At 38.3% G+C, this 27645-nt stretch overlaps 2 protein-coding genes across 5 annotated transcripts in view; one reads left to right on the top strand and one right to left on the bottom strand.

Moving 5' to 3' along the window:
* The window catches only part of ccdc135 (coiled-coil domain containing 135), a 10559-nt gene extending 7810 nt beyond the window's left edge, over positions 1-2749 (top strand). The window contains exons 15-18 of one of the 3 annotated variants that reach the window (XM_082160308.1): positions 13-123; positions 207-365; positions 606-723; positions 944-2749. In XM_082160308.1, the coding sequence (XP_082016434.1) occupies positions 13-123; positions 207-365; positions 606-713 (378 nt within the window). In that variant the 3' untranslated portion in view covers positions 714-723; positions 944-2749. The remainder of the gene's footprint in view (positions 1-12; positions 124-206; positions 366-605; positions 724-943) is intronic. The other 2 variants (XM_082160309.1, XM_082160307.1) reach the window with 2 other exon arrangements.
* ckap5 (cytoskeleton associated protein 5) lies at positions 2566-27645 on the bottom strand. 2 transcript variants are annotated; one of them, XM_082160304.1, is made up of 45 exons: positions 27499-27645; positions 26131-26217; positions 24745-24938; positions 23643-23849; positions 23381-23552; positions 23069-23201; positions 21848-21948; positions 21650-21763; positions 21461-21565; positions 21234-21323; positions 20995-21159; positions 20770-20898; positions 20097-20246; positions 19895-19993; positions 19672-19782; positions 19473-19565; positions 19193-19378; positions 18696-18790; positions 18536-18593; positions 18194-18319; positions 17463-17602; positions 17153-17327; positions 16875-16988; positions 16595-16723; positions 15468-15662; positions 14654-14786; positions 14289-14386; positions 13948-14022; positions 13380-13505; positions 13123-13272; positions 12842-13045; positions 11029-11164; positions 10744-10937; positions 9793-9959; positions 8570-8743; positions 8337-8457; positions 7997-8176; positions 7611-7798; positions 7414-7489; positions 5536-5724; positions 5313-5450; positions 5146-5229; positions 4762-4921; positions 4537-4679; positions 2566-3426 (listed from the first exon to the last, which is right to left on the bottom strand). In XM_082160304.1, exons 2-45 carry the CDS (start codon positions 26185-26187, stop codon positions 3211-3213), a joined length of 6090 nt encoding a protein of 2029 aa, XP_082016430.1. In that variant the 5' UTR covers positions 26188-26217; positions 27499-27645; the 3' UTR covers positions 2566-3210. The 2 variants fall into 2 exon arrangements, with proteins under 2 accessions (XP_082016430.1, XP_082016431.1); XM_082160305.1 differs by lacking the exon at positions 13948-14022.

The following is a 27645-nucleotide window of genomic DNA, read 5'->3' as shown; positions in this document are numbered from 1 at the left end:
TGTGTGTTTCAGGTAAGGTCCATTCTTTCTTCGAGAAAAAATGAGGAAAGTAATACTGATCTGCTGATCTCTATATACAACACTATGAGGAACGAGATGGCCCATCGGCACACGGAAGAAAAGGTGAATCAAGGCTTTAAACGGTCAACCACTTTCATCGCACTGATCCAAACTACCACCTACCTCTGGTTCCTTTCGTTCCTCAGGAACGTATGGCGAAAGAAAAGAAGCAGCGGCAGGAAGAGAAAGAGCTGGACCTGTTGGCTCATTTCCAGGCCCAACTGGGACAACCAGAAGCCTGTCTGACTGAGTTTAAACAGCTGCTTGATAACAAAACCAGCCGTAGCCAGAGCAGAATCAAAAAGGCAAGCTAGTTCAGTTTTAGCACCTTCTTAAAATACTGCATAAATTCATAATTGCATACGAACATAAAACAGCTAGCTAGCCGGTTTAATCTGATTGGCTGAATTTGAATGATGTTTTTTATGTTGAATAGATTAATCGCCACTTAAAGGGATGGAAACACTGTTCACAGTTCTTTCTGGTTAAGCGGGCCAGAATACACTTCTTAGTGAATTGAAATCATCTCAAACTTCTTTGTTCAGGAGGAAGAGGAGTTGCAGAAGAGCCAGCTCACCTTGACCGCTGAGGACGAGGACGACTCGCCTACTGCTGCTCTGAAGCCAAGTTCAGGATCCACATCCTCAAAATGAGACTCAGTCGGTACACATCTCAAATCATTTGCTGAATTCTGTTATGACAACAACTTTTTGGAGTATCTCATCTTGTTTTTGAAAACGGTACAACTGTATCCAAATTAACCAATTGTAGCTAATTAATTTGGAGGCGTATGGGCAGATCTTCGCCTTGTTCATTGGCTTGCGAACAAGCATGTTGGTACATTTTGCTTTAATAACAGTAAATCTGTATGTTGTTTTTGTAGACACAAGGAGAGGGAACCTCAGAAGAATCTGGCCCTGGAGGAGAATCTAAAAAGACATCCAAAGTTGGCCAGTCACTCACTGTGACACAAGACAAGTGCATCCTAGCGGTCTACCACACAATCTACACAATTCTATTACTATCTGGAACGCTCTATCTTTCAGGACATATCTCTAACCGTCACATATGAGCTCAATAAAATGCTCTGTTGCAGCATTTGAGAGGTTATTTTCCTTTTGACAAATGTCAAGACACAATAACTGATAAACAATCAGTTGTTCAATGTCAAGTGGCTAAGTCACAATTATGCATTACTGTTCAAAAGTTTGGGGTCAATAAGATTTTTTTTTATGTTTTTGAAATAAGTCTCTTGTGCTCACCAAGGCTGCATTTGTTTGATCAAAAATACAGTAAAAAATAATTTTGAGATATTTAAAGGGGTGGTATAATGCCCCTTTTTGCAAGATGTCAAATAAATCTCTGTTCTCCCAAGAGTGTGTATGTTAAGTCTTAGCTCAAAATACCCCACAGATAATTTTTTACAGCATGTTAAAATTGTCCCTTTTTGAGGGTCAGTAAAAACACGTCCTTTCATGTGTGTCCCTTTAAATGCAAATGAGCTGCTGCTCCCGGCACAGAGTGCGGAGCTTCAAGAGCTTGTGTGTGATAGCAGGTCGGACAATGATGGACAGACTCAAGAAGTGTCAACATGTAGAATGCAACAGGACGTTTCTGAATGGTTAGTTGATCAATTTATGTTGCTGATGTGGATTTAACTATCTTCAAGGCTTTGATTAGCATATTCTGTCATGATAATCTATAAAATCACTCGTGTGGGAACTGTTGTAAGATGCCTACAGAGTGACATCCTATTGCATTTGTGTTACGCACTGTATTGCATGTGAAAAGACGGATGCGACAGCTTGAGCAGACTCTACTACAACAACTCTTCCTCTTCTCAACATGGACTGCATGTTCCCAGGGGTGGGTTTATGTCAATTTTGGGGTTAGTGATGCCACAATATATAATGATATAATCAAACATCAACATTACAAACAAACTTAACTAAAGTTAGAAAAGAAATAATTTTAATATGCTGCTCAAGAATTCTCAATGTTGAAAACAGTTGTGCTGCTTAATATTTGAGGAAACCATGATAAACTTCCTAGTCAAAGAATCCTTGGAGAAAAAAACAAAAAAGTAAAAGAACCAGTTATTTGAAAAAGTAATGCAACAATGTGAATGTCTTGTCGCTATTGATCATTTTAATGCACCCTTGCTGAATGAATTTTATTTTTTCAATCTTTTAGGGCTGTGCAATAAAATACTATTCACTATAGACTGCTTTACATAAATCTATATTGTAAAAGTATGGTGGATTGCATAGCCCTACATAGTCTTTTGAAGAAAAAATTCAGAAGAAAATCATTGTATAGTTTGTTAAATTATATAAAAAAATCTTTATTGCCATTTTCACTATAGATTATACACTTAAACTTAATAGCAACACTTCAACACTAATCCCAGTTGGATAATAAAAAAACAAAACAATGCATCAATAACCAACATTCTACTGAGTGCAAAATGTTGGGAATATTATTCAAAGAAAAACTGAATTAACAGCCTTTAGTAATGCAAACTTTATTTACATAAAAAGAAAGATCCAGTACTTCATGCCATGCTCCTTAAAAGAAAGGAATCAATCCTTCAAAAGTTGAGCATCAGACGAGAGAGAGAGAGAGAGAGAGAGAGAGAGAGAGAGAGAGAGAGAGAGAGAGAGAGAGAGAGAGAGAGAGAGAGAGAGAGAGAGAGAGAGAGAGAGAGAGAGAGAGAGAGAGAGAGAGAGAGAGAGAGAACAGCAAAAATGGCAAACAGTGTTGAACGGATAGGAGTTGAGACCAAGTGAAAGCGACATTAATTTAGATTTCTCTAAAATGTCTATTTAAAAACCAAAACAAGCTTCAGTTACACATTACAGCATTCTGCACAAGAAAGCTGTACACTGAAAACCCTAAATGACACGTAAAAGCCTGGTAAGGTTAGCCGACATATGTACAAAAACAACTGTGCACAATACTAACATACAGAAAATGTTTACTTAATATTATACAATGTAGACAGACCGAGTTATTTATTTTTCATCCTATTTGGCATAACCGTAATCTATGCACGCGTTTACCCTGAAAGACGTTGGGATGGAGTTTAGGGGGAGTCGGCTGACTATCTAGTGTGTTAGCGTAAAATGAAGTAGTATGACCATGGCTGGTCTACTGCCGGTTGCTCTTTATCCTCTCCAGCCTCTTTTTGAGGTCGTCCAGGTTGGAGGCGGGGGAGGACGAGCGGGTGGGGCTGTGAGAGTGGGACTGCTCCTGCTGGAAGTGCTCGCGGGACTCCTTCAGCTGGGACAGTTTGCTGTGGAGCATGTCTGTGGAGGAGGCCACCGATGGTCTCAGGGAGCTGAGAGGAGGTCGCTCTTCCTCCGGCTGCAGGAGAACACCGTTTTATTTACAACATATAAAAAGGATTTGCAAATAATTGTATTCGAAAATCTAAGTTGTTAAAGTAGCAATACGTCAAATATTGTCAACATAAAAAAACAACTGTATATTGAAATATTACTATTACTAATTAAAAATGAATCAAAATTAAAAAGTAGTTATTTATACATCAATAAGAAAAACACTTCTGATTTACTGTAATTGGTTAACAGACAAGAACATTGTTATCAAGAACAATTACCGAAAATCTAAATTTTTATACTCACTGATATTTAATATATTAACAATACTTTTTTGACTTATAATTAATAAAAATATGAATAAGTTCTAAAATGTGTAAGGTATTGTTAATAAATAAAAAAAGATTCTGTAATTTTAACATTATACTAATGGTTAATCAATATTTTTTATTTTATTAATTAATAATAAATTAAATTAATCTAAATTTAATGCATTAATGCCTTACCAAATTTTAGGACTTAGTAATTAATAATAATAAAAATAATCGTGCAACAACTGACTAATATTTCTCACCAATAATTAAAGCAAATATCAATAAGAACAAAAATATTTTTAATTTAATGTATTATTGTACTTTAATAATTCAATAACTAAATTATTTTAAATTCTACAATTTAGTTAAGAATTTGTTAAATTAGTTAAATTATGTCAAATAGTTAACAATAAAAAAAATTGATTTACATTAATTGTTAGCTATTAAAACGACTTATTCTATAAATCCTATAATTGTTAAAGAATTGATGCATAAATTATCAATATTTTTAGATTCACTGTAATTTGTTATTTTTTTATTAAAACATATTACAATAAATCATGAAATTAAGTATTAAGTCTTATTGTCAAGTAATAAAAGAAAAATACTGTTTTACTGATAAATTAAAGAATGCTTTCAAAATAGAATCTAAAGCTGGGTGCCACAAGTCAAAAAAATTTAACTTCGTATTGGATTCACATAAATCAGCTCATTTGCATATAATATCAGTTTCATTACCTAAAGATTGTAGCAATATGACGATGAAATAAGTCGAGACACTGTTGACTACAGTTATTGACTCAAGTTAATAAGAGACAAACCGTTGAGTTCTCAAGGCCGCGGCGCTGCCGTAAGATCTTCAGTCTCTCGTAGTAAGCGGCGGCGTTCAGATCTTCTCCGTTACTGCTGATGGGCACAGCGCTGGAGCTCGGCAGATACGAGTCTGTGCTGTGCTGAGGGATGACTGAGAGACAACATCAGTGAGAGGCGGAGCCTATGACAACAACAAAACTTGAAGAGGTTTCGTAAAGGTTGGTGTGGTTCACCTGTGGAAGTCTGGATTCGGCCCTTTCCTTCACGCTCGGACTCGATCATGCGAAGTCCTCGCTCCACGTAGCTCTGGAAGAACTGGGACGTGTTCCTCAAGAAGGGCTCGAGGTCTGCGTCCGAGTACTTCTGCTTATACTCATACAGCTCCGTCAGACCCTGACAAACAACATGCTCGTTTGAATAACGTATCAAGTAGACAATGGCAAATGATTCTGGTTATTTCCTAGGGCTGGGCATTGACATTTCACGATTTCGATTCACAAGCTCACGATTGGATATGATAAAGTTTAATTTGGATATACAGTATATCAGATACAGTAAATGCCAATGCTCAGCCCTATTATTTCCCTCAACATTTTTTTCCCAAGCTGCAGTGTTACCTCTTTAGTGTTCTCCTTGGAGCCAATCTTTTTAAAGATCTCAGACAGGATGTCACTCACTTTGGCCTTGATCACTTTGTCATCCTATTCAAATTGAAATACAATTGAAGAAACCAGATGAACCACTGAAATTTTCATAAGATGAATGTTTCAGTTGAGACTCATACCGATCTGAGGGCGCCCTTCTCTGTGTTCTTGTCAGACTTGAGTCCCGACAGGTTTACAGAATGCTTGACCACCCGCCTCAGGTGCGCCTCCAGTTCCGACTCATTGCGGTTCTCAATCATGGACATGTGATCTAATATCTGAGAGAGACATTGACGGATCACTTTCAGCAAAAGCAAAAGTTTCATGGAGAACTTCCAGGCTCTATTAGGGTCTCAAGCGTACCTTGGATCCGGTGAGCCTGCAGAGCGTGTGCAACAGTGTCTTCAGTGTCCGGTGGGGAACGTCACTCTTGAGCTGTTTGAGCTTCTCTTTGGGGAAAACCTTCATGAAGTTGTGCACGTCCAGCAGGATGCGGTCCAGATTAATACTGTTGATGGTCTGAGGCAGGAAACGGATCATTCTCCAGAGACACTGCAGAGAAAGGTCATGTTTGAAGAACATACGAAAGCAAAACAATTCAAGAACTTTTTTGTATTACATTATTTGTAAATTGTATTATGCATGTAGTATATTTTAGCATTATGTATACAATGTATATAATCAATATTTTATTTTTATAGCTTTTTTATGTAGCTTTAATGCATTTTATTTCAGGTTTTAGTAAATTTAATAAAATAATTGTTGCCTTGGCAAAAAAACAAAACTATTTGATATTGTATTTGTCGTATTTCTGTTTTGCATAAAACTGAAGAATATTCGGTACATCCTATACTGTATTCTAAAATGATCTGATATTAACTTTTGCATGGATTTATTGAAAAGAGCTTAGGCTCATGTAACCAGAAGTTAAGATATATGAATATGCTTTTAAGTTTTTCTTGCCTCATGGGTTTACATTATCTTAACACATAATGAACACAATATACACAGTCATTGACTAAACATATTTGGGTTCGGTGTAAGCACTGAAAACATATCACAACATAGTGCAGATCAAATACATTATAAAACATTGCAAATATCTTGAAACTTGCATTTTCCAGGCATCACGTTTCCACGGTTTCAGACTATTTTTGCAATGTTTCACGGTGTGTCTGAAACGTTGAGGTTTCGAAATCGTAGTAGTTTCGTGCGCGCGTGAACGTCATGGCAACGTACAAAAAGTACCTCACGCGGGAAACACTTAACGTAACGCGTAAATGTGCGTAACTAACGTAAATCAAGCAAGCTAGTGTGCGTAGGCCACGAAGTGTTGGCGAAATAACATTAGCGGACTGGAGAGAATATGGATTTTTTTTAAATATTTTTTTTTAGAAAAATAGCACACAATAAATTCAAGCACTTTCAAGGACCTGTATCCATGTATGTTTTTTTCCCCCAAAAACTTTCCAAGGCCTTGAATTTTTTTTTTTTTTCAGATTCACAAACTTTCAAGGACCTGTGGGAACCTATTTAAAATAACAGAAAATATTTTTTTATAATTACATTCTTTTACAATAACACTGACTTGGAGACTAATAATAATTATAAATAATTAGTGCTGCCTATTTTGTGGATGAATATAGATGTGAATTGGTGTTTTTTAATGTCTAAAAACAAAAGCCTATCAGCAAATAAAAAAGCAGAAGAAATGTGTGTTGAAGTAACTTAACTGTTCAAGCTGTTGCCAATTTTGTTTACATAATGTCACAGAAGTCAACTGGGAGCATTCATAAAGGTGCAACTGAGTTTCAAAATTATGGTAATGGTTTTTACTAGTCAGAAAAGTGCAATTAAGATAAAATGACATGATGCAGCATTACTGCGTAGGATTCATCGGTGCACGCCATGCAACCATGTTTAAATGTTATTTTCTCTACCTCTGAAATGACCTGTCTGGGTGTGTGAGTGGAATCAAGCATATTGAACCAATTTCTTTTAATGATTCAAATTAAAACAAAAGATAAAATTAAGGTCCCACCTAAATATTTCCCACTTAATTGACATGACTTCTGGGTGTGTAATAAAATTCTACAAAAAGTAATGGCTAATTAAATCATTTTAGCCATCATGATTTGACTGAAGCGTGGAAAGTGAAGTGTTTATGGGGGAAAAAGTCTAGAGTTCTGCTTACAATATGACTCAATATACACAGATGCACAAACAAAGTGATAGTTGTACCTTCATGACAAGTTCGGAGAACATGGGGGAGCCTGCGGTGCTGATAAGACTGTCCTGCAGCAGCACCAGCAAAGCACTGGAAAGAAAACCATGACCTTTAATCTACAACCATCGATTACAGTCTGTTTTGTGTACCATGCTGTAAAAACACTGAAGGTTGGAGGTGGCCTGTGTCCCAGCAGAGCCGCACTGCTAACCTTAAAATGTTGGTCTGGTCGGATTTCTCCAGCACCCGAACCACAAGCAGATTGACGGAGCGAATGAGCTGTTGTCCGTCCTCGATGTCCTCCACTCTGGAGTCCAACATCAGCGTGATCAGACCATGCATCAGGTCCTTCAGGACGCCCATGGAGGCTTCCCGTGCTAGACTCTCCATCGAGAACAGCTGGAAACAGACACACAGTGACTCAGCACACCGATGAACAGTGACTTTTGTTCGCTTTGCAGACACTCAATGCATTTTAATGCGTAAATGATTTTCTGCAAACAAAAGCCGATTGTTTCTGGCAATACAATACGAGGTGTTCAGAAATTCCTCTATGCAGAGTTTCTCTTCCCAAACTAAAAGTAAAGCAGCACTCACAGAGAGCATGTTTCCGATGATGCAGCTGTAGAGTTTGAAGATGTCCTTCTTGTCCAGCCGATCGTCGGCCATGTGCGTGTTGTAAATGAGCCGCAGCTGCATGAAGGTGGCGATGAGGAACTGGTCGATGTGTCCAGACATGGCTTCCGCTTTGTCCGCCTGTCTCAAGACCTCATCAATCTGCAGGACGTCACAGGGAAATGTCTTACGCATATTCACTTGGCCAAAATCCCTTCATTCTAGAACCATTGTCCCTGGCTATAACATGGTGTAACTAAAAGCATTTAAATTCTATGAACATGAATGTGGGATATCTAAAACATTGAAGCAAGACACCCACCTGTGCCAAGGCCTGGATACTAGTGTTAATGTCCCCACTGGCCACCTGTGAGATGACGAAGTTGATGGTGGAGGCAGTACTATTGTGAATGTCGTCGAAATGAGGAGAGACCGGACGAATCCTGAAAACACCACAAATAGGATTTAAACCATTTAACAAGAGTGATTCACCACAGCATTTCAGAAGGCATTTAACTAGCACAATAGAGGTCTTGTTTTGAGTCGAACTCTTACTTGCGCTCAGGAATCATGACTGGCTCCAGAACTTCATCCAGTTTGTGCTGCACCAGGTCAGGGATATCACTGGCACATGTGTGGTTGTTCTCGAACACGTCCAGATCCAGCTGAAACTCTTTAGGGATGGATGGAGACGACTGCTCCAAGTGAGCGTTCTGTGCCCGAGCTTGACTGTTGAAAACGGAGGAAAACGTCACTTCTGCTGCATTTTTTTTATTATCCCCCCAAATTCCGATTCAATACCAGCAAAAAAGAAAGTATTAAAGCGTATATCCACTTACAATGATTTTTTGTTTGTTTGATCCCTTTGTAAAGTTCAAACTGCGTTTCAATTAAACGATTTAAAACTGGTTCAGTGATTCATTTGTGCCCTCGCTCAACATTTTATAAGTATATGCATGTTTACATTGCAGAAATGCTGTTGATTTGAACTTTCTATTCAAAGAATCATGAAAAAAGCAGCACAACCGTTTTCAACATTGATAACATGAAATGTTTCTTGAGCAGCAAATCGGGATCTTAGAATATTAATGGTTGCTGAAAATTCAGCTGTGCATCACAGGAATAAATCACATTTTAAAATAGAAAACAATGTTTTATATTAAATAAAAAGCAGCCTTGCGAGCATGAGATTTTCCTTTACCAAACTAAATATATTTCACTAGTATATTGGTGCATAAATATAGTATTTCACAATTATATAGTGCATAAATGTAATATTTTTCATTATTCATTTTATGAATCACTGTGAAAACGTGCTTTGCTTTAAATCTATTTGTACTGCATTTTACTCCTTACATTATAAAAATCACAAATATCAAATTAACCGTATAATTTAATAATATCCCTTATATTTCAGTCCAGTTTTTTTTTTGGTGTTCTCTAGACCTCCAGGATGTCAGATGCCTTGTGAGCAGTGGCTACAGCATTACGGCAGTACTTACATCCTGTAAGTGCGATACATTATTCTGTCCATGGAGGGCAGCGAAGAAAAGAAAGGAATAGTAAGAGAAGAGGAGAAAGGCTCAGGATTAAGAAACTACATGCAATGACACAAGAGGAAAGAATGAGACTGAGACAGAATTAGATCATAGAAAGTATTACACATGGGTCAAGATTTCCCATTTTAGCAAACTTGCCCATATAATACCCTTGCATTTCAAATGATCATTTAAGAGTGCATGACTTGATGAAAAGTATGAAGACCTGACGGTACATACTTGAGCTTGTTGGGCACTTCCTCTTGAGCAGGCTTGCGGAGGAAGGTTGCATTAGGATTGGTGGGTTGCTCTCTCTGGGGTCGCTCCTGTTTGGTTGAGGGCGCGGGCGTCTTCTTGGCCGAACGCTTGATTCTCTCCTCAAGCATGCTCATTTCTTTCTCGGAGAGCTTGACAATAAAGTTGAGTTTAGCACAAAATCACATCCAACATGAACCTTTCACTTTTATTACAGGTGCCGAAAGTGAAATATTCCTAAATAAAAAGCCGATATTATTTTTTTTAATCGGCCAATATGTTTATCCATTTCCCCAATGCGCCAGAAACGGGACCTTTATTTTGACAGCACAGAGAGAGCTAGTACCTGACGGTCAGAGCTCTTATTCTCTTTAACAATTTCTTTTTGTGAAAAATTGAGAAATATAGATAGCAGCTTCATGATTCTGTAATCCTATAAATGTATAAATTGTAACACTTTCCATTTGTTAACATTAATTTATTAGTTAAACTTACAATGAAAATAAATTCTAAAGCATTTATTAATCTTAATTTCAACATTTACTAATACATTAAAATAATAAGTTGTATCTTAATATTTTTTATTTGACCTGAGCTGACAAACAAACAATGAACAATTTTTATTTTAACATTTTAACAATTTAAAATTGTAACAAATTTACTGCTCACTATTAATGATAGTCTTTTTTAATATAAATCATTTTCAAATAATTTTGTATTTGTAATTGAGTTAATTTTAATATAAATATACATTTATTTCAGCAATTGTTATGCATGTGTTTCTTTAAATTAAACAGTGCAATCACACATATATTGGCTACCCATACATTTAAAAAAAAACATCCATCCATCCATCCATCCATCCATCCATCCATCCCAGTCGACCACTATTCATTACTGTCTGATCATCATGTCTGAGGGTAACTGGCGTCTTACATTGCCGATGAGTTTGAAGACCTGTTCTCCACAGGTGTTGTAGACAGCCACGACCGTATTGAGAGCAGCATTGCGGACCGTAGTGTCACGGTCTCCGATGTGAATGGCGATTTCTTTAAGAGCCTTGGCCGGAGTCGGCTGGCACACATTCATACCAAAGTTCTCAATCAGGCATCCGAGCTCCTCAAGACATTCTAAAGAACAAATAAAAGTCATGAAGACACTCTACTGTAAAATGGCTGTTTTTATGTTTATGTTTGAGAAATCAAATCCATGGGCATTTACCAGATCTCTGCTTGGAGTTCTTTGATTTGGTTCCATCCATAAGGAAGGGGAAGACTTTACTGGCTGCGTAGACTTTACACAGCATCGTCAGAATAGCGCGGACGTCTTTGCGCACCACATCTTTTGATTCTCCAACCTGCGTAGAGGACAGGACACCGAAAAGGACAATGTTAGGCAGCGTTTCAACCATAGACAGTATAAAAAAATAAAATAAAAAAAAGTGTCACAGCACAGGGCCTAAAGTGACAGCTGACTTGATGTAAAGCCAATAGAGTTCAATAGAGCAAATAAAGTTCATGTTTTTACCCTTCGAAATACTATAATAATAATAATAAAAGACATAGCTAAAAGTGAGATGCATTTATGCAGTAACTTCAAATATTGATCTGAGCGTGTGTGTGTGAGAGAGAGTGATTCATGCGCATACATGTCAGTCAGCATGGCATCGCATGTCAAGTTCGTAGAGACTAGAGCTTTAGTCTGTCCATTTTAACCATAGACATTACCTGAAATAAATGCTTTGGAAATCCACGCTCATTCCAGGATGTGCATTTATTGCATGGACGGAGAAAGCACAGACACCTGCAGGATTTCATTTGACGGTACTTTTTATTTAACCCTTTCACACGTAAGTTTAAAATATTCTGGCTGACCCCCCAGCGTGAGTTTTTCAAGGCGACCGTTATTTAGAATGTGTCACTTTATGGTTTCCGTGGTGACACACCGCAGCAACAACAGAGCTGAATGAATGATGATCTGCTTTTATGTCATTTTTCCTTTATTCAAAATATTCACAAATTTGTTAGATATGGCATGAAATATCTGATATTCCGGTTGTCAAATATATGCAAGTGGAAGGGTTTTGTTGTTTAAACACATTTATAACGATCGCGTTAGTTCAGCTGTATTCACGATGGGCGCCGCCATCTTAGTTTGTGCCGCAGACGCAGTTCAGAGAATCGGATCTGTTGGATTTGCAACATGTTAATTCATCCACTTCTCCCGAAATACATACAAGTAAGTGGCAGGTGAACTGGGAGAAGAATAGAGTAAACTTTAAAGTTACTTACACAATGTGTATCTGATATGAATAAAACTAATTATAATGGAAAGGATTATTAATGCCTCTTCCTTTGACATCAGTGTGTATTTTACGAACTCTAATGTATTGTTTTTTTAGTACTTATATGTCTGGAACCTAAAATAAACATTATGTGGTTGAAAACACTGAAAAGTTGTGATTTATGACAGCTCTGAGCGCGCCTGTCTCTGGCTCAGCGCCAGCCAACGCGCGAAAGCACATTTTAATTTAGCAGTTGATCACGTCATGCACTGACCGTTCTAATCACACCGGTGTGATCGTACGCTCCAGGGACCAGCCTAGACTGATCACACCGGTTTGATCGTACGTGCGAAAGGGTTAACACTGAAAAGTTAAATATGCATATTCGTATCTGTTCCGTGAGAGCAACGGTACCGCAGAACGAGTGTTGCCTCTATATCTATAGACATTTTTAAATCTGAAAACTCCAAAAAGCAACCAAATTGTCAGACATCCATGAATGCATGTTCACAGAGGAAAACAACTGAAAAACAGCACTGGTTGTTTTCTCGATACACGACAAATCATTTTAACATGGGGATATATGGAATAGGCTCCCTTTTGGAGCCAGTTTCTAGCGGCCAGTCAATGAATTACAGTTTAAGTCACTTCCGTATTGGCTTCACGAGAGAGACTAGAAGGTTGTCGCTCGGTTTCAACTAATTAGATGTCGTCGCTGTCCAAAGATAATGATAATGGATAAAGACCCACCTTGAGGATCAGGTAGGGGATGAAGGACGAGGCCTCATAGTCGCTGAGCTGGTAGTTCTTCCTGCTTAGCATGGTGAAGAGCAGCTTGAGGAACTCCAGAACTTTCATCAGCACACTGGTGTTGGTGTCAAAGAACCGCAAGGTGAACCACTTCAACACCAGGTCCAGACAGCTAATCACTGCGTCACACTCCGGCTCCATGTGCTGAAAAATATAAAAGTTATAAGTCTAGCACAATTTGATATGATTGTAGACTCGCCAATTGCTACGACGTGACTAACCTCGATCATGACTCCAATAGCTTTTACATGGCGCTGAAAGTCAAAGTGGAAGAGTTCATCTTGGAGCCACTTGGGGAGACATGTCGACATTTGAGTCTTCAGCTGCTCCACATACTCGTCACGAGGAGTCATGAAGTTCCACTTCAGAATCTAGAGAAGAGTTGGGATTTGGTAACCAAACACACAGACGAGCCTAACGGCACTACTCAATATTACAGACAAATGTTGTTCACGAGGACAGTTCAAAAGCTGCTCACCTTTAACCCCTTCTCTTCCTTGATTCTCTGCTCTTTAGCATTGGGAATGAGGATAAAGATGGGACCAGATCTGTCCTCCTCATCCTTAGCCCCAGCTTTAACTGGAGGTTTCTTACTCACAACACCCTAAAGTAACAGGAAAACAGTTGTTACACTGAACCACCGAAGTCTCAAGTTCTGGTACTTCATGTGGACAAGTTTTATAGTAGGGATGCTCATAATGCCGTTAACCGACAGTAAGAATTTTGACAAATTAATATTATTGGTTAAACGGTTTAAAAATGGATTTTAAGTAATTTTGAAAACTTTTCTGCATGGTTAAATACACTACACAATTTTTGTTTGAGAGAAAAAAAAAAAAGAAAAAAAAAGTTGCGAACAAGTCACAATTTGCTGCTCAAGAGTAAACTAAAAAAAAAATGACTAGCCAATGGCGATTCTACTGCCAAGGTGTGCATAGAGGGGGTTGGGAAGGTTATGAATCAGTTTACATTACATGCAGTGCTTCCCCACCAAAACGTGCCACCTCACACCAGCTCCACTGGTGCTCTATAGGAGATACTAATACCTTCTCACTGCTAGATGTCCTGTTTTGTTTAGAATTATCTTTCTCTCCTTTCACCTTGAGCTCCATGCTCTCTCTCTAGTGCACAAAATGACACTTTAGAGAGCAACACATTTAAAAAGCTAAAATACAGAACCCAATTCATCTTAACACTTAAGAAAACTTTCAGGAGGCTTTTTTTGAACCATGTAAAAAACAAAACAATCATTGTCTTCCCATGACCAGTCCCTTCTGTATTATGGACCTGGTGTTCCAGATCACAGATTGGACAAGGTTTTAAATTGTTCATGAGCAGCAACTCCCTACAAAAGCAGACAAAACAGAAACACTGAAATGTGCCACACCTTTTTAGCTGCAGGGCCGGCTGGTTTAGATTTCTTAGTGTCTGGTTTGGGTTCTGGTTCACTGAAGTCTTCACTGGGACTTTGGTTCCTGGCTGGAGCTGTAAAATAAAAGACATTCAAGCTGAGTCCTGCATCTTTAATAGGTCTCAAATCTGAGTTTCTAATTTACATGTTCAGAATTCCTGATTTTACATCACAAATATGATTCAAAAGCAGGGCTGGGAAAATCTGGCCCTTGAAATCCAATGTCCTTTCTGCAGGAAAGTGGATCTTGAGGGCCAGTTGCCCACCCCTGTTTAAAATAGCTCAACCCAGCCAGGCAGAGGTGGTCATATTAGCTGTGGTCAAAGGGAAAATGAGTGAACCTGAAGCTTGTTTGGCAGCAGGAGCACTGGAGGTGGGTTTGGAAGCTGCAGCTTTGCCAGGAGCTGCAGGCTTGGCTGGCATCAAGGCCCTGGCCTTTTCCAGCATGCCCACCACCTGGTCCTTTGAAGCCGGCTGTAGAAAGACGAGAGGGCCAAGAGTGACGTTACACAACTGCTTTTTCTCAGGTCAAAGGTTGAGCCTGGTCTTATTAACCATATAAATTATCATTCATTAGTTTAGGGTCACTAAGATCTTTTATTTAACAGTTCTATTCAAAAAGGACACATTAAATTGATCAAAAGTGACAGTAAAAATAATGTAAAAAAACAGGATTCTCTGAATAGAAAGTTCAAAAGATCAGCATTTATTTGATCATTGTTTCCATACAAATATTATGCAGCAGAATAATTTTCATTATTGATAAACTTTTCTTGAGCACCAAATTAGCATGTGACCCGTGCTGGCAAAATGAGTCGCAATGATAATTTTTTTTTAAATGGAGTTAATTATTTTCATATTCTCGACAACTTTTAGTTTGTTTTGTTTTTCGACACATTTTTTATTTGTCCCATTCAGACTCATTTTGCCAGAATGGGTCACATTATTAGAATGATTTCTGAAGGATCATGTGACATTGATTATTCATGGATTTCATCAGGTCCCTTTCCACAGGTGTATTAATCAAGCACAATGCAGTCTGCATTCATAATCTAGGTGCTTGATTTTATACACCTGTGGAAAGGGACCTGATGAAACCTATGAATTGGAGTAATGGCTGCACCCAGCTCCAAGGTTAGGGCATCTCCCACTTGCCTTCAGTTTGCCGGTAGCCTTGACCATCTTCTCGTAGCCCAGGTGCATCATGAAGGTGGGAAGGGCATCCTGAGCTTTCTTGCGCACGTCGCCGCTGCGGTCCTCCAGACAGGCGTACAGGTTAGGCAGACACAGCATGAGGTCTGAGGGCACCGTACGTAGGGTGGGCAGCTTCTCAGCCAGCCAGCCCAACAACTATAGAATTTAAGCAGGATTTTAGCTTGCGATCATTGATCAAATAAAACGGATAAAAATAACATTTCAAAAAGAGTTGCTTGTGGCTTTTTGACCATGACCATGCTTTAATGCCATTTATTTGTTAGAACAAACAAATACTTCCCAGATCTGAAATTAGCCCTATAAAGCCTATTGTATCATATCTGATACACAAAATAAGGCCTCTAAATTAAAGGGATAGTTCACTCAAAAATTAATGATTGTCAATTTACTCAACCTCATTTTGTTTCAAACCTGTATGAATTTCTTCTGTTGAACACAGAAGAACATATTTTAAAGAATGTTGGGAACCAGACATTTGCTGGTCCACATTGACTTATAGTATATATTTTTTTCCTACAATGGAAGTCAATGGCTGCCGCTACAGTCAAGTGTTTGATTACCAACATTCTTTAAAATATCTTCTTTTGTGTTCAACAAAGAAACTCAAACAGGTTTGGAACAAATTGAGGGTGAGTACATGACAATTTTCATTTGAGTGAACTATGCTATAACATGACCAAAGCTTTGCTGAAAAACAATCTACAAAATGCCTTCTGTCATCTGATTGATAGTTTATACTACTTTAGCAAGTAAAAGGTCCTTGATATAATTATAGTATAAAAACCATCCTCCTTCAGGCCGTAGTACACGCATGTAAGAATAACTTTTATATTATACATTTAATTTGTACATCCCTCAATCATTGTATTGCATTGTATTTCTCCCTTACAGTAAAAGCTACAGAACTTTGATAAAACTAAGCATAAATAAGATTCATTATTCATTATTATAAAAAGACATTATTGGGAGATATAGTGAAAATGATTTTTAAAGCATTTCATGCAATAATTTAATATTTTTATAAAAAAAAAAACAGGGCTTTACAGGGTTAAACGTGAGTGATGTACCTCCTGTCTTAGGAAGGGGTTTTCCTTCTTGAGCTCCTCTGATAGGTCCTCTCCTTCAAGCCACTCCTTCATTCCAGTCTGCTCCACCCAAGCGTTCAGCGTCGTCATGGCAGCAGCACGGACGTTAGCCTGAAAGAGTCAAATTTCAAGCAAATTAGAAACCTCAAACTAGAGCATTAAATAGTTATCTGAACAGCCAGACAAGTAGCACAAGCTTGTGTGACTCCACACCACAAGTGTAACAAACAGACCCCCAAACAGTGCATACAGCGTTTCATACCTTGCTGTCACCAAGAACAGTAATGACTGGAATTCCCAGATTCCTGACGTGCTGCTTGAGTGATGGACCCATGGCAGTGGCTATTTGTTGCAGAATATTGAGAGTCTGCTGGACCTACGGACACATTTGATGACATTACAGCCATGCCTTTAATACAATGCTACAACTGAAATGCCTGAGTGGCAATAGGCAACAAAAAAATAAATACATGTGATAAATGCTTAACAAGATTCAAATATTTCATTTCTGATATTAGTTTAAAACGAATTTTACGTTACCAGTAGTTTGTTGGAGTCATTGAGACGGCCCTTCAGTGCCAACGGTAGCTCGCCGATGCTTGGCTGGATGAATTTGGCCTCAGAAATGATGGCCGCCACCTCATCAAGGCCCTCCTTTCTGACCTTCCAGTTCTTATCGCTGATCTTTGACACCATGTCATATGTGATTTTATCACTGCGAATAAAAAAAAAAAAAAAAAATTCAATCTCTTAACCGGATCCTTTTTATTCCTACTAGCATCCAAAAGATGCCTGATGGATCCAATAATTGAAAAGAAAAGGTTTTTGAAGCACTGCCACACTCACTGACCTGATATCAGTTCTAGGCAGCAGGTCCATGATGTCTCCGGGTCCACCGTCCACCTCCTCTTCTTCAGCCGCGTCTCCCTCCTCCTCAGCTCCTGCTTTTTTGGCACCACGGAATGGGGCGGGAGGAGACTGACCCTGCATCTATGAAAGATAGCATGATAAGGTGAAAAGTCAGATTTAACAAGAAAAACTAAAATAAATAAGGATTTTAAACATTAGCAACAGTGCTCTATAAAAGTCAGCATGAATTCAAAATCAGTCCCATTTCATTTATTATGTGGTCTTAAAATGAATGACAGCAGCGGAAAAAGCTAAATATAAAACAAACTATAACAGATTTCAATTTTAATTTTACTTGTTTCTTTACTCTTTGATTTCCAATGTTCAATGAATCAACGCTTTTGGAAAATTTGTTGCAAATACATCAATTGTTTCCCAATCTTATTTTTACACCATCTGCTTTGATAAACTCAGTGTTACTGTTTTGTGCAAACATAGGCATTACAAACAATGAAGCAGTAAAAATACACAAACACACCCCTATAAAGGTACTTGGCATAAGCTAGATAGGGAGAGACTGGCATTGCCAGAATAAAACAATGAATAAACAGGTGTGGTTCACTTGATTGTGTCCATAAAGCAGGTTTAAATGTGAGCTAAAACCCACTGATGGTCAAGTCAACTCTTTGAAAGGGTCACTTCAATTACTGTATTTCAAAAGGCCATATTTACCTTCTCAAACTCAGCATTTATTTGTTGAAGGAGGGCTGGTTTTTCATCTTCAAAAAACATGCGCAGGGGAGCGCCCATGTACAGGTACATGACTCCCAAAAGAGCGATTGCTGATGTCCTCACAGCCTGAATTTAACATGAACACAAGCTCATTACGCACAATTACATCTGACAATGGATTTGAAGATCATTATGAACAAAGGACAATTTAATATTGTAATATTCCAGGAAACTTGTTTATTAATCACTATTAGCAAGTGTTGCACATAGAAGTAACATTAAACATATCATTCCACTTGAAAGGCCCAAAGTATGATTATGTATACTGAAACCATGACTCACAGGATTTGTGGCACCCAGAGCAGTTTTGACATTGTTGATGAATGCCTTGACATTTATTCTGGATTATGGGGAATAAGATTCAGATTTAGGAATGAGGAAAAGATTAACTGCATGAAGAATAAAACTAAAATAAATAAAAGCCCAGGTATATAGCGCTTACCCTGCAAAGCCAAACTCCTTCATGGCATTGGCCAACCAGTTCAACGTCTCTGCCTGGTTTTTAGGATTCTTCTGAGCGAAAGCCAGAGAGACAACCTGAAAATTGAGAAACAAAGAGAGCAATTATAAATAAATAAAAATATTAGTATAAAATGTCACAATATTAATAATCAATTTAATAACGGTTAGACAAGTTTAAATAATTTGTATTTATTATTATAATAAATAAAATGACATCTATAATTAATATATATATAAAAAAATCTTTAATCAAAATAATCAATTGTTAGACAAGTTTAACTACTACACTAAACTATGGTTTAGTTTACTAAACTATAAATATAAAATACTATAAGAATACCATTTTTATAACTTAACATGTAATATTATAATAAAATAAAATCCAAAAAGTAGTCAAACTGAATCATTTACTAATTTCTGCTAGTTTAAAAAATATATAAATAAATTAAGAAGCCATTCTATATCACAAACACCAACCTGTTCAGCAATCCACGGCAGAGAACAGGCCTCCCCAATCGCAGTGAGCCCCTCTTTAGCGTTACTTCCACACTTCACGTCACCAACCTTATCAACCAGGCCATCCAGAACCACAAGCGCGGATGTCTTGGAGAACAAACCTTTTTGTGCAATTAGACCCACAACGTGGAGCTTCATTTGCATCACCTACAGAAGTAAAACATTGAAACACTGAAAACTAGCACCTGATCGAATGCCAAACCCTGAGAACTTAAGAGCCTTACATGCTAAAGAGGACTACCTGAAAGTTGGTCTCTTTCCATCCAGGTTTCTTAGCCAGCATCCTGACTAAAGCCTGGCATGGCATTTCAGATTTGTCCATCTGCTCCACAGCCTGAGCAGAATGCAATCAAGCCAAGTTTAAACATGTTCCTCAAGTTGAAATCATTACAAAAGAGCTTAAAATTGCACAAAAAGTGGACACAAAATCCACAAGTCACCCTCTGAAACTCCTCCATGCTGGCAAGTCTCTCCTTCCAGTTGCCGCTGTCCAGCAGCTGCATACAGGAGGCTGGGAGCACAGCAGCCGCCTTCTCCTCACACACTTCCAGCTGACAACACACAAATTCAATTACTTGACAATTTTGCAAAACAATAATTTTTTGGTCAAGCCATCAGTTCAATGAAAACATTTAATGTGTCGATGCAAGATTGGAGACATACAGATAACTCAGTCTCGACAAATTCCTTAGCATCTGGACCTTTCTTGGACTTCGCACTTGGGGCAGAGGCAGGTTTGCCCTTCTTGGGAGGTCCTGCAGCCTGTTCGTGAAGAACATGACAAAAAAAATAAAAATCAGTTAAGTCTTTTTTCCTCATAAAAAAAAAAATATATATAACAAAATGATAAAATGAAAAGTGATACCTTTGCTGGAGGAGCTTTCTTAGGAGGCCCGGATGGTTTGGCAGGTGCTTCAACAGAAGGAGCTTTTGCAGCAGGTTTCTCTTTCTTCTCTCCTCCACCACCACCTCCTTTCTTGCCAACAATCTCCACTTTCTCAGCACATTCTTTTATCTATTTATGCAGAACACATGAAAGGAAGAGCCATGAACTTCTGCACTAGCTCCACCCACAGTTCGTTCACCAACCGTCAAGTGCGTGCAAAACCAGGGGAAGAAAGCTATTCGATTGATTTATGCAATTTCAGGAAATTTACAGGCGAACAGGTTGACACAAAAACATGCCCAATAAATATAATTTTTATTATTTAAAAAAAAAGTGAGTTATTTAATTTAGTCAGCCAATATTGGATATGTGCATGTCAAGTTCCACAATTTTAAGATTGTATATAACTAATCTCCACAAATCTTTAGCAAATTTCAAAACGAATATCCATTTTTTCATACTCTAAATTAAGTGTAGTATTTAAGATGATTGATGTGTTCTATTTTAAATTTCAGACAAAACTAGTATAGAAATCTACAGAAATGTATAGAAAGTAAAGAAAACAATTATCAGTTGTTGGCATCCACCAGAATTTAATATTGGTGTATCACTGAGAATTCAACCTAAATGCAAAGCTAAAACATGTTCTAACCTTGTCCAACTTGAGTTTGTCCACATCAGTTAAGAATGGGTTGACTGCTTTCTCCCCTACCACCTTCATGGCTGTCCCTAAAGCCTCAAAAGCAGCATCTCTGACCTCCGGAGCAGAATCATTCACTTGCTGCACCAAAAAAGAGACAACTTACTAAACAAGACCAAGAATGCAGTTACCGGCATTCAGAAAGAGTTAACGCACTGACAGGAGAGGAATCTGTACCTTGAGGAACGCTGCACAGAAGGGCTTCAGAACGCTTTTTGGCAAAGTGCTTGGGGTGCAGCGACAGAAGCTTCTGGCGAGGAACAGTGACGCCTGTTGCTTGATGGAGGGGTTCTTGTTGTCCATCACTGACAGAACATCCTCACTGATGTTCTGCAAGGTTGTCTGCAATACAGTTATACCGAGTTAATCATCAAGTTATCGTCTGCCATTTGCCACCACGCGTTTTGAATACTCACAGTAAGGAAGACTGCATCAATGGCCTCCTGCAAGGCCTGGACCACCTGAGGTTTCTTCTCCTTGAACTTCTCCAAGATAGTTGGCACCACCTTGAAAAGATTCAGAGGAAAAAAAAAAAATCATCCAATGAAACAGCAGTCCGTATACGCTAAACGCCTCGACAAAAGAGACGGCAAAACGAATCGTGACAGGGTTTGTGACCATTTAAGTCATGAAGAGCACTTACAAGACCTGCATATGTTCCAAACTTCTTCCTCAGTCCTGCTGCCAGTGCAGCCAAGCACTTGGCTGCCATGGCCACTAGCATCACATTGGCATCTTTCCCAATGACCTAAATAAAATTAAAAAAAGGAAGTGGTTATGACCTTGCTCACAGAGATGATCCCATTACCCAGAATTCCAGTAGAACTTCTACCTTTTTTAATGCTCGGACTAGGTCCCCAAAGTCTCCATTCTCAAGTTTTGGGTTCTTAGTCAAAGTTTCCACGGCCTCTAACGCTTCCTTCCTCTCCTGCCATTTTTTTGCTTCCTGTGACAAGGAGGTGAAATGACAAATTAAATTGACGCGGCACACAATGATGATTAATACACTGACATTGATGTCCTGACTTACGATTTTTTCATAGAAGTCTTTAGGAAGTTTTGAAAGGATCTCGACGGCTTCCAAGAGCTCATAAGGATCCACCTGAGCAACTTCAGTCTCCTCATTGTCCCCTATGGCCAGAAATTAAAATTTATATTAATGAAGGCATATTTATAAATCAAAACTAAAATGAATTAAAATAAATTGTAACAAATATTAAAATGAAATGAATAAATATTATATACATATTTGTATTATGTATCATTATAATACAATATATATTACAACTAGAGTACATTTTTAGTACTTTGTCCTCTCTGTTCTACACTGACAGCTACCCTGTTGTTAAAGAAAGTCTCTTGGTTTTGTGCTAGCAACCAATTCATTCACTATGGCAACTGATGTAGATATACCAGTCAGATACGGACTACAGGGTCTGAACAAACAGATCTGATTTCATTACATACAAAATGGTGGTGCAGACAGTCAATTATAAAGACTGGATTTGAAAAACAAATCTGAAGAATTATAAAAACAATATCAATATTAAGCATGTTTACATTCACTGATAACTATAAAAAAAATCAGTTTATTGAAATAACCCAATTTACCCGTTTACATGCAAATCAATATACCAGCAATGCAAGTAAACCACGTTTACAAGACTGTATTAAAAAAACATTGCCCGTCTGTGACTTCTAACCGTAAATATTCATGTATTTTACTGTTTATTGTGTGAAATTAAAAACCCCAGAGTATTTCAAAATGTCAACGAGACTAATTCTCTTGGATTTGAAGTTCAAAATTCTCTTGCACTTGTCCTTAGACTGCACGAGATGAGAAAACATTTATATTTCTTGGGTCAAGAAAAAGGCGGACTTTGCAAAATATTCCTCCTCCCCTAGCGCGAAACACTCGCTGTGGCTGGATGCGCTTAAATCTGCTGTACAAGGACTCTTTCCTGTCACATATCACACACTTCAATAAGCCGACAGAACGCAGGTTAAGGTGTTTACATGCCGGTTGAAATCAGGGCAATTGGCAAAAATCAAGCTGTGTCAATCGGTGATAAAGGTAAATGGTTTAATGCGTTTACATGACCACACATACGTTGTCAGCTTAAGCATTATCGGTTTAAGAATGAGTGCGTTTACATGCATTGTTTTGATGATAGGGCTTAAATTGAATGCTGAATTTTCACTACTGCCTTCTCTCTGGCATAAACCATAGACTACAGTGCTATAGTCTCACCGTCCGCCTCATCTCCTCCTGCAGCTTGATGCTGCTCAAACTTGGCCTTCAGGTCCTGTTGAGAGCGCAAGAACCTGGTCTGCTTAGGAGCTGTAGTTGGGAGTTTCACCCATTCTTCCTCCAAATCTTTCAACTAAAAGAAAAGGGTCAAATGAGTAATATTACAACTTGCATTAACAAGCCGGAATAAAATAAAATAACTATGCCAATTTCAAGAGAACTATGAACGCTCAAGTACAACAGCTGCTACAGACTCATATTTTAAAGTGAAAATTTTGCATTTGAAAACTTAATGGAGAATAGCAGTATCACCTGTACGGAATTAATATTCTGTAGAGGAGCTCGCAGAGCATCGCGGATCCACCTATAGATCTCCACCGCAAGCAATTTGGCCTCGTCTCGAACTGCCTTTTCTCGAGACTCAAACTGTTTTGGCAACACTTTCACTACAGGTTTGAGCGTTATGATCTTTGATCCAAATTCACTGAAAAAGGACAAATAAACAAGTTTTTTGTGCTGAATAAGTGCCGGCAAGTACAGTGATGGTTAACAGGTTTAAAAATTGCCTACTCACCAAAGTGCCTTCCTTAGCGTCTCAAGGCAAGTAACAACAATCTTGGGGTTCTTGTTATCCAGTCCTTTGATCAGCTCATCCTGGACCACTTCTGCTTTCTCAATCTCTATGTACATGAGGCAGATATCACTCCCCAGTTCCTTGGCTCGCGCTTTGGGCTGGTTGAACACTTTGCAGACTACTCCAGAAACCACTTCCCCTGTTGTCCTGCAAGATAAGACTCATTTCCATTAGATCCCATTAAGACATAATGGATACTAAGCCTAACAAATCAACATTTAGCAGCAAATTCGTCGAATTGTGCCAAGTATGTTCCTTATTAGCGCACCAACTTGAAGACCATTCTGGTAGCACAAATATCTAAAGAAAAACACAAGACAATATTCTTGTTTTTAGGCGTTATCTGATGATTAGTTATCTAATTATCCCTAAAGCAAACTGAGCAAATCACCAAAACACAAACATCATGGAAGGGAAGTTACTCGTTTTCACATCACTCCTTTATCAAAACTGCATTAAACAATCAATCAATACTCTATGAAAGAGTTTATCATACCATTAACAATGACTAAATGACTCCATCTGGTTTTAGACAGTCAGTCATAAAGACACCAACTCAATAGGCCTAATGAAAAGCGATGGAGGGAGCAGCACAAATGTAGGCCTTTTCTTAAATGCTTGTTTAAAAATAAGGAATTTCTGTCATCCTCATGAAGATCGGAATATGGCTCAACTGAGGAAAATCATTTATATTTCCATGGTTTTCTAAATGGGTTAAAGACTATAGCTACTGCTGCGTTCCTACTTTGCCTGATGACTCTCCCTCGATCCAAAAATAGACTTTCACCAGGCATCACATTTCTGCTTTGTTCCAAAACTCAGTTGTGAACAAAGTTCTTACAAAATGTTATCCCATATAAAACATTTCAGAGGAAAAGAAAGAGCTGCCCAGGGATCGAGAGAAAAGCAAACGTTCTTTAGTCATCCAAGAAAACAAAATCAGCGGTCCATGAAACTCGTTTAAAACGTAGCGCCATGTTCAAAGATTTCGGTTGCGACTTGTTTTTTGTCCAAAAAGCACCATAAAAGTAAAGCTACTTACTTTCCAGCCACGTGTGCATTCTCGATAAAAACAAGTGCTGCCTCCAGTCCTTTGAGTTGGGCTACAGCATTGGAATCTGTTACGAATCTCTTGACAAGTCCAAGGTATTTGCCCCATTCCGGGCTCTTCTCGTCTTCTATCCTCTGGAAGAGCTTCAATGCTTCCTCGTATCCATTTAATCTTGCTTTCCAAATCTAAGGGAAACCAGAAGATGAATAATGACAACAAAAAAATTTAATAAAATAAATGAGCTCGTGACTTGAGGTAACCAACTGGCCCACTTTCCTTAGAGGCCGACGTACGTTTAACAGCCATTATTTATAATCGACATGAACTCTTCAACAACACAACATGCTTTATCATTTATGTCACAATGTGCAGTACATGCATAAAACTCAGGTTGATAAAACAAAGCACCAACTACTAAACTGAAATTTTATCATAAAACTCAAGCAAAAGATGTGACCAATCAATGTATCAATTTACTAATGTCAAAAAAAAGGGCACAGTCTCACAGACAGATCTTAGATTAAGCCAGGATTAGGCCTTGGTTCAAGTAGGGCATTTAAGGGGTTAAGCTTTTATAAACGTGCCTTAGGAAAAAAAAAAACATTAGTGGTGGTGTGCATCTTAAGACAAAGCAGTGGCACTGACATATTTTAGGATATGTCAGTGCAAGTTGCTTTCAGTTAAAACATTTTAGTCTAGGACTAGGCTAAGCCTGGTCTGTGAAAACAGGGGTAGATGTTTCAAACGAAAGTGCTGCACACTACTCTTACCCCTGATCATCCCACCCCTTAAATACAAGTATCAGCAAAAAAAAAAAAAATTAATGAACATCAAAAGGCATGTTGAAAGATGCCTTGCAACTGGCTGAAATAAAGTCTCGTGTAATCGTCCAATCAGTTTAAACTGCGGGAAGACGTTATATGTAAACAACATGTCACCTAAGATAACATTCACGATTCACCTCAGGAAAGTTATCCAATGTCCATAGTTATTTTTTAATCATTTTTAATAATGGGTTTACAATGTCCAAAATTTAAATACATCTTAGCAGTGGTTTGGAGTATAAACATCATATCACTGATTTTTTTACACTTTTCACTTATTGACATAAGAAAAAGAAAAACATATAGGCTAGTTAGGTTAAACCATTTAGCTAAGTAGCTGCAAACCTAAATGTAAATGAGATTCGTTGCATCAAGGTATAATATTTCCATAAAGAATGTTCCCATTTATTTCACTGCTTTGCATGCATTCATCTCTAAACAATTAGGCAGAGCAAAGTGCTGACAGTTTGGTTATTCTGACACAAGCTGGTCTTCCAACACTGTCAGGGGATTTTTGATGGGCCAAAATTTGAAAGTAGCCTGGATCGCTCACCTTGTGTTCACATTTCTGGTCGATGGGTAACTTCATCCATTCACTGTCATCCCCCATGGCTGTTTTCTGTCGGTCTGATCTATTCAACTAAACAAAAGAAGGGGAAACTTTGGTTGCTCACACTCCATCCATACAAAGCAGAACAAAAAGCAAATCAAACCAACTTTTACACACACAAAAAAAAAAAAAACCATATGCTAAATAAGGATACAGTTTAAGAACAGATTTTCAGATAACTTCAGGTTCAATATTAAATGGACATGTTTGAGCTCATCTGACGCATGCAACAAACATCTCAACCATAAGCATTAACAAATATAATTAACATGGCATGGTAAACTAGACTAGCTTGTCACAGTAAATAAAGTTCAGTGCACTTTGCAATATCCACATGCATTTCAACAAAAATCTCCAGCCAGACAGAAGAAATGCCTCGATTCACTTCACAGCAAATGCACACATCGCCCAGATCTGCAGCCAAAGCAGAGCAACATCCACTAATGCATCTCTCAGAAGAGCCTAGTTTCATATTACATATATCGATCTAAGCCTAAATTGTAAATACTTAAATACAAAGCCCAGGCTTTAAGTGAGGAAAACACAATTTAAAAGCTTATAGGCTATCATGCCAAAGAAACGTGTGCATGCAGAAAGCGCCGCCAATTCAGCCCGCCCAAAACAAACATAAAAGCAAACAATGAGTGTTTAGAGCAATGGCAACCGTCTAAATTATTTATTAGTCAAGAAAATTACAAATAAAGAAGTGTGAGGCATTTAAAAACGTTAGAGTGGTTTGCAGCGCATCACATGTGAAAACACTATCGGGGTGCAGCAGAGCCGTTAGTGACCCGCAACCACTGTCGCTCGGCCCGTATCATTTTGCAGATTAAGACGTTCAAATATGGTCTTAATTCAAAAAGGACACTGCAATTGTAATCCTCACGGCTTAATAAAACAACTCCCGTGTATGGTTTGTTTAGTTTCAAGGTGTAAATATGGCTAAATTTAAATATACCGGTTAGCTGTTAGCACATACGCGGCCCTGACTGACTGTCTGTTAGTCCTGCAACAGCTTAAACCATCACGAGATTCAAACAAATATCGCCATTTTCATAGCTTTCCACAACGACTAAAATGTCAACATTTATCCTCATCATCTCATCTAACCTGACATGTGACAGTAAAATGAAAACCCCGACTCACACTATTGTTTGTCACAGATATAAAAGCGGCTTGATATAATTCAGTCCGTCACTAAAACCGAGGCCCTCAAATAAAACGCAGCAACGTATAATGAAGCCGAAGACGCTTCAAACGGCTTTAGTGTAAAAATCTCCGATCACAATTTCATATATCTGTTTTATTTACCTGCTTTTAGAGAGGGAAGACAGGGCGATCTTCATCAGCTGGGACCGATATTTGGTCATTACTCTCCGGGCTTTGAAACGCCTCCGAGGGCGGGGAGAGACAGAGGGAGGAGACGCCTAGTTTTCATTCAAACGCCCAATTCATTTG

The sequence above is a fragment of the Leuciscus leuciscus genome, assembly GCF_965113295.1.
Source record: "Leuciscus leuciscus genome assembly, chromosome: 25".
NCBI lineage: Eukaryota > Metazoa > Chordata > Actinopteri > Cypriniformes > Leuciscidae > Leuciscus > Leuciscus leuciscus.
Note: the sequence above shows the minus strand (reverse complement) of the source record. Positions and strands in the feature narration are given on the sequence as shown.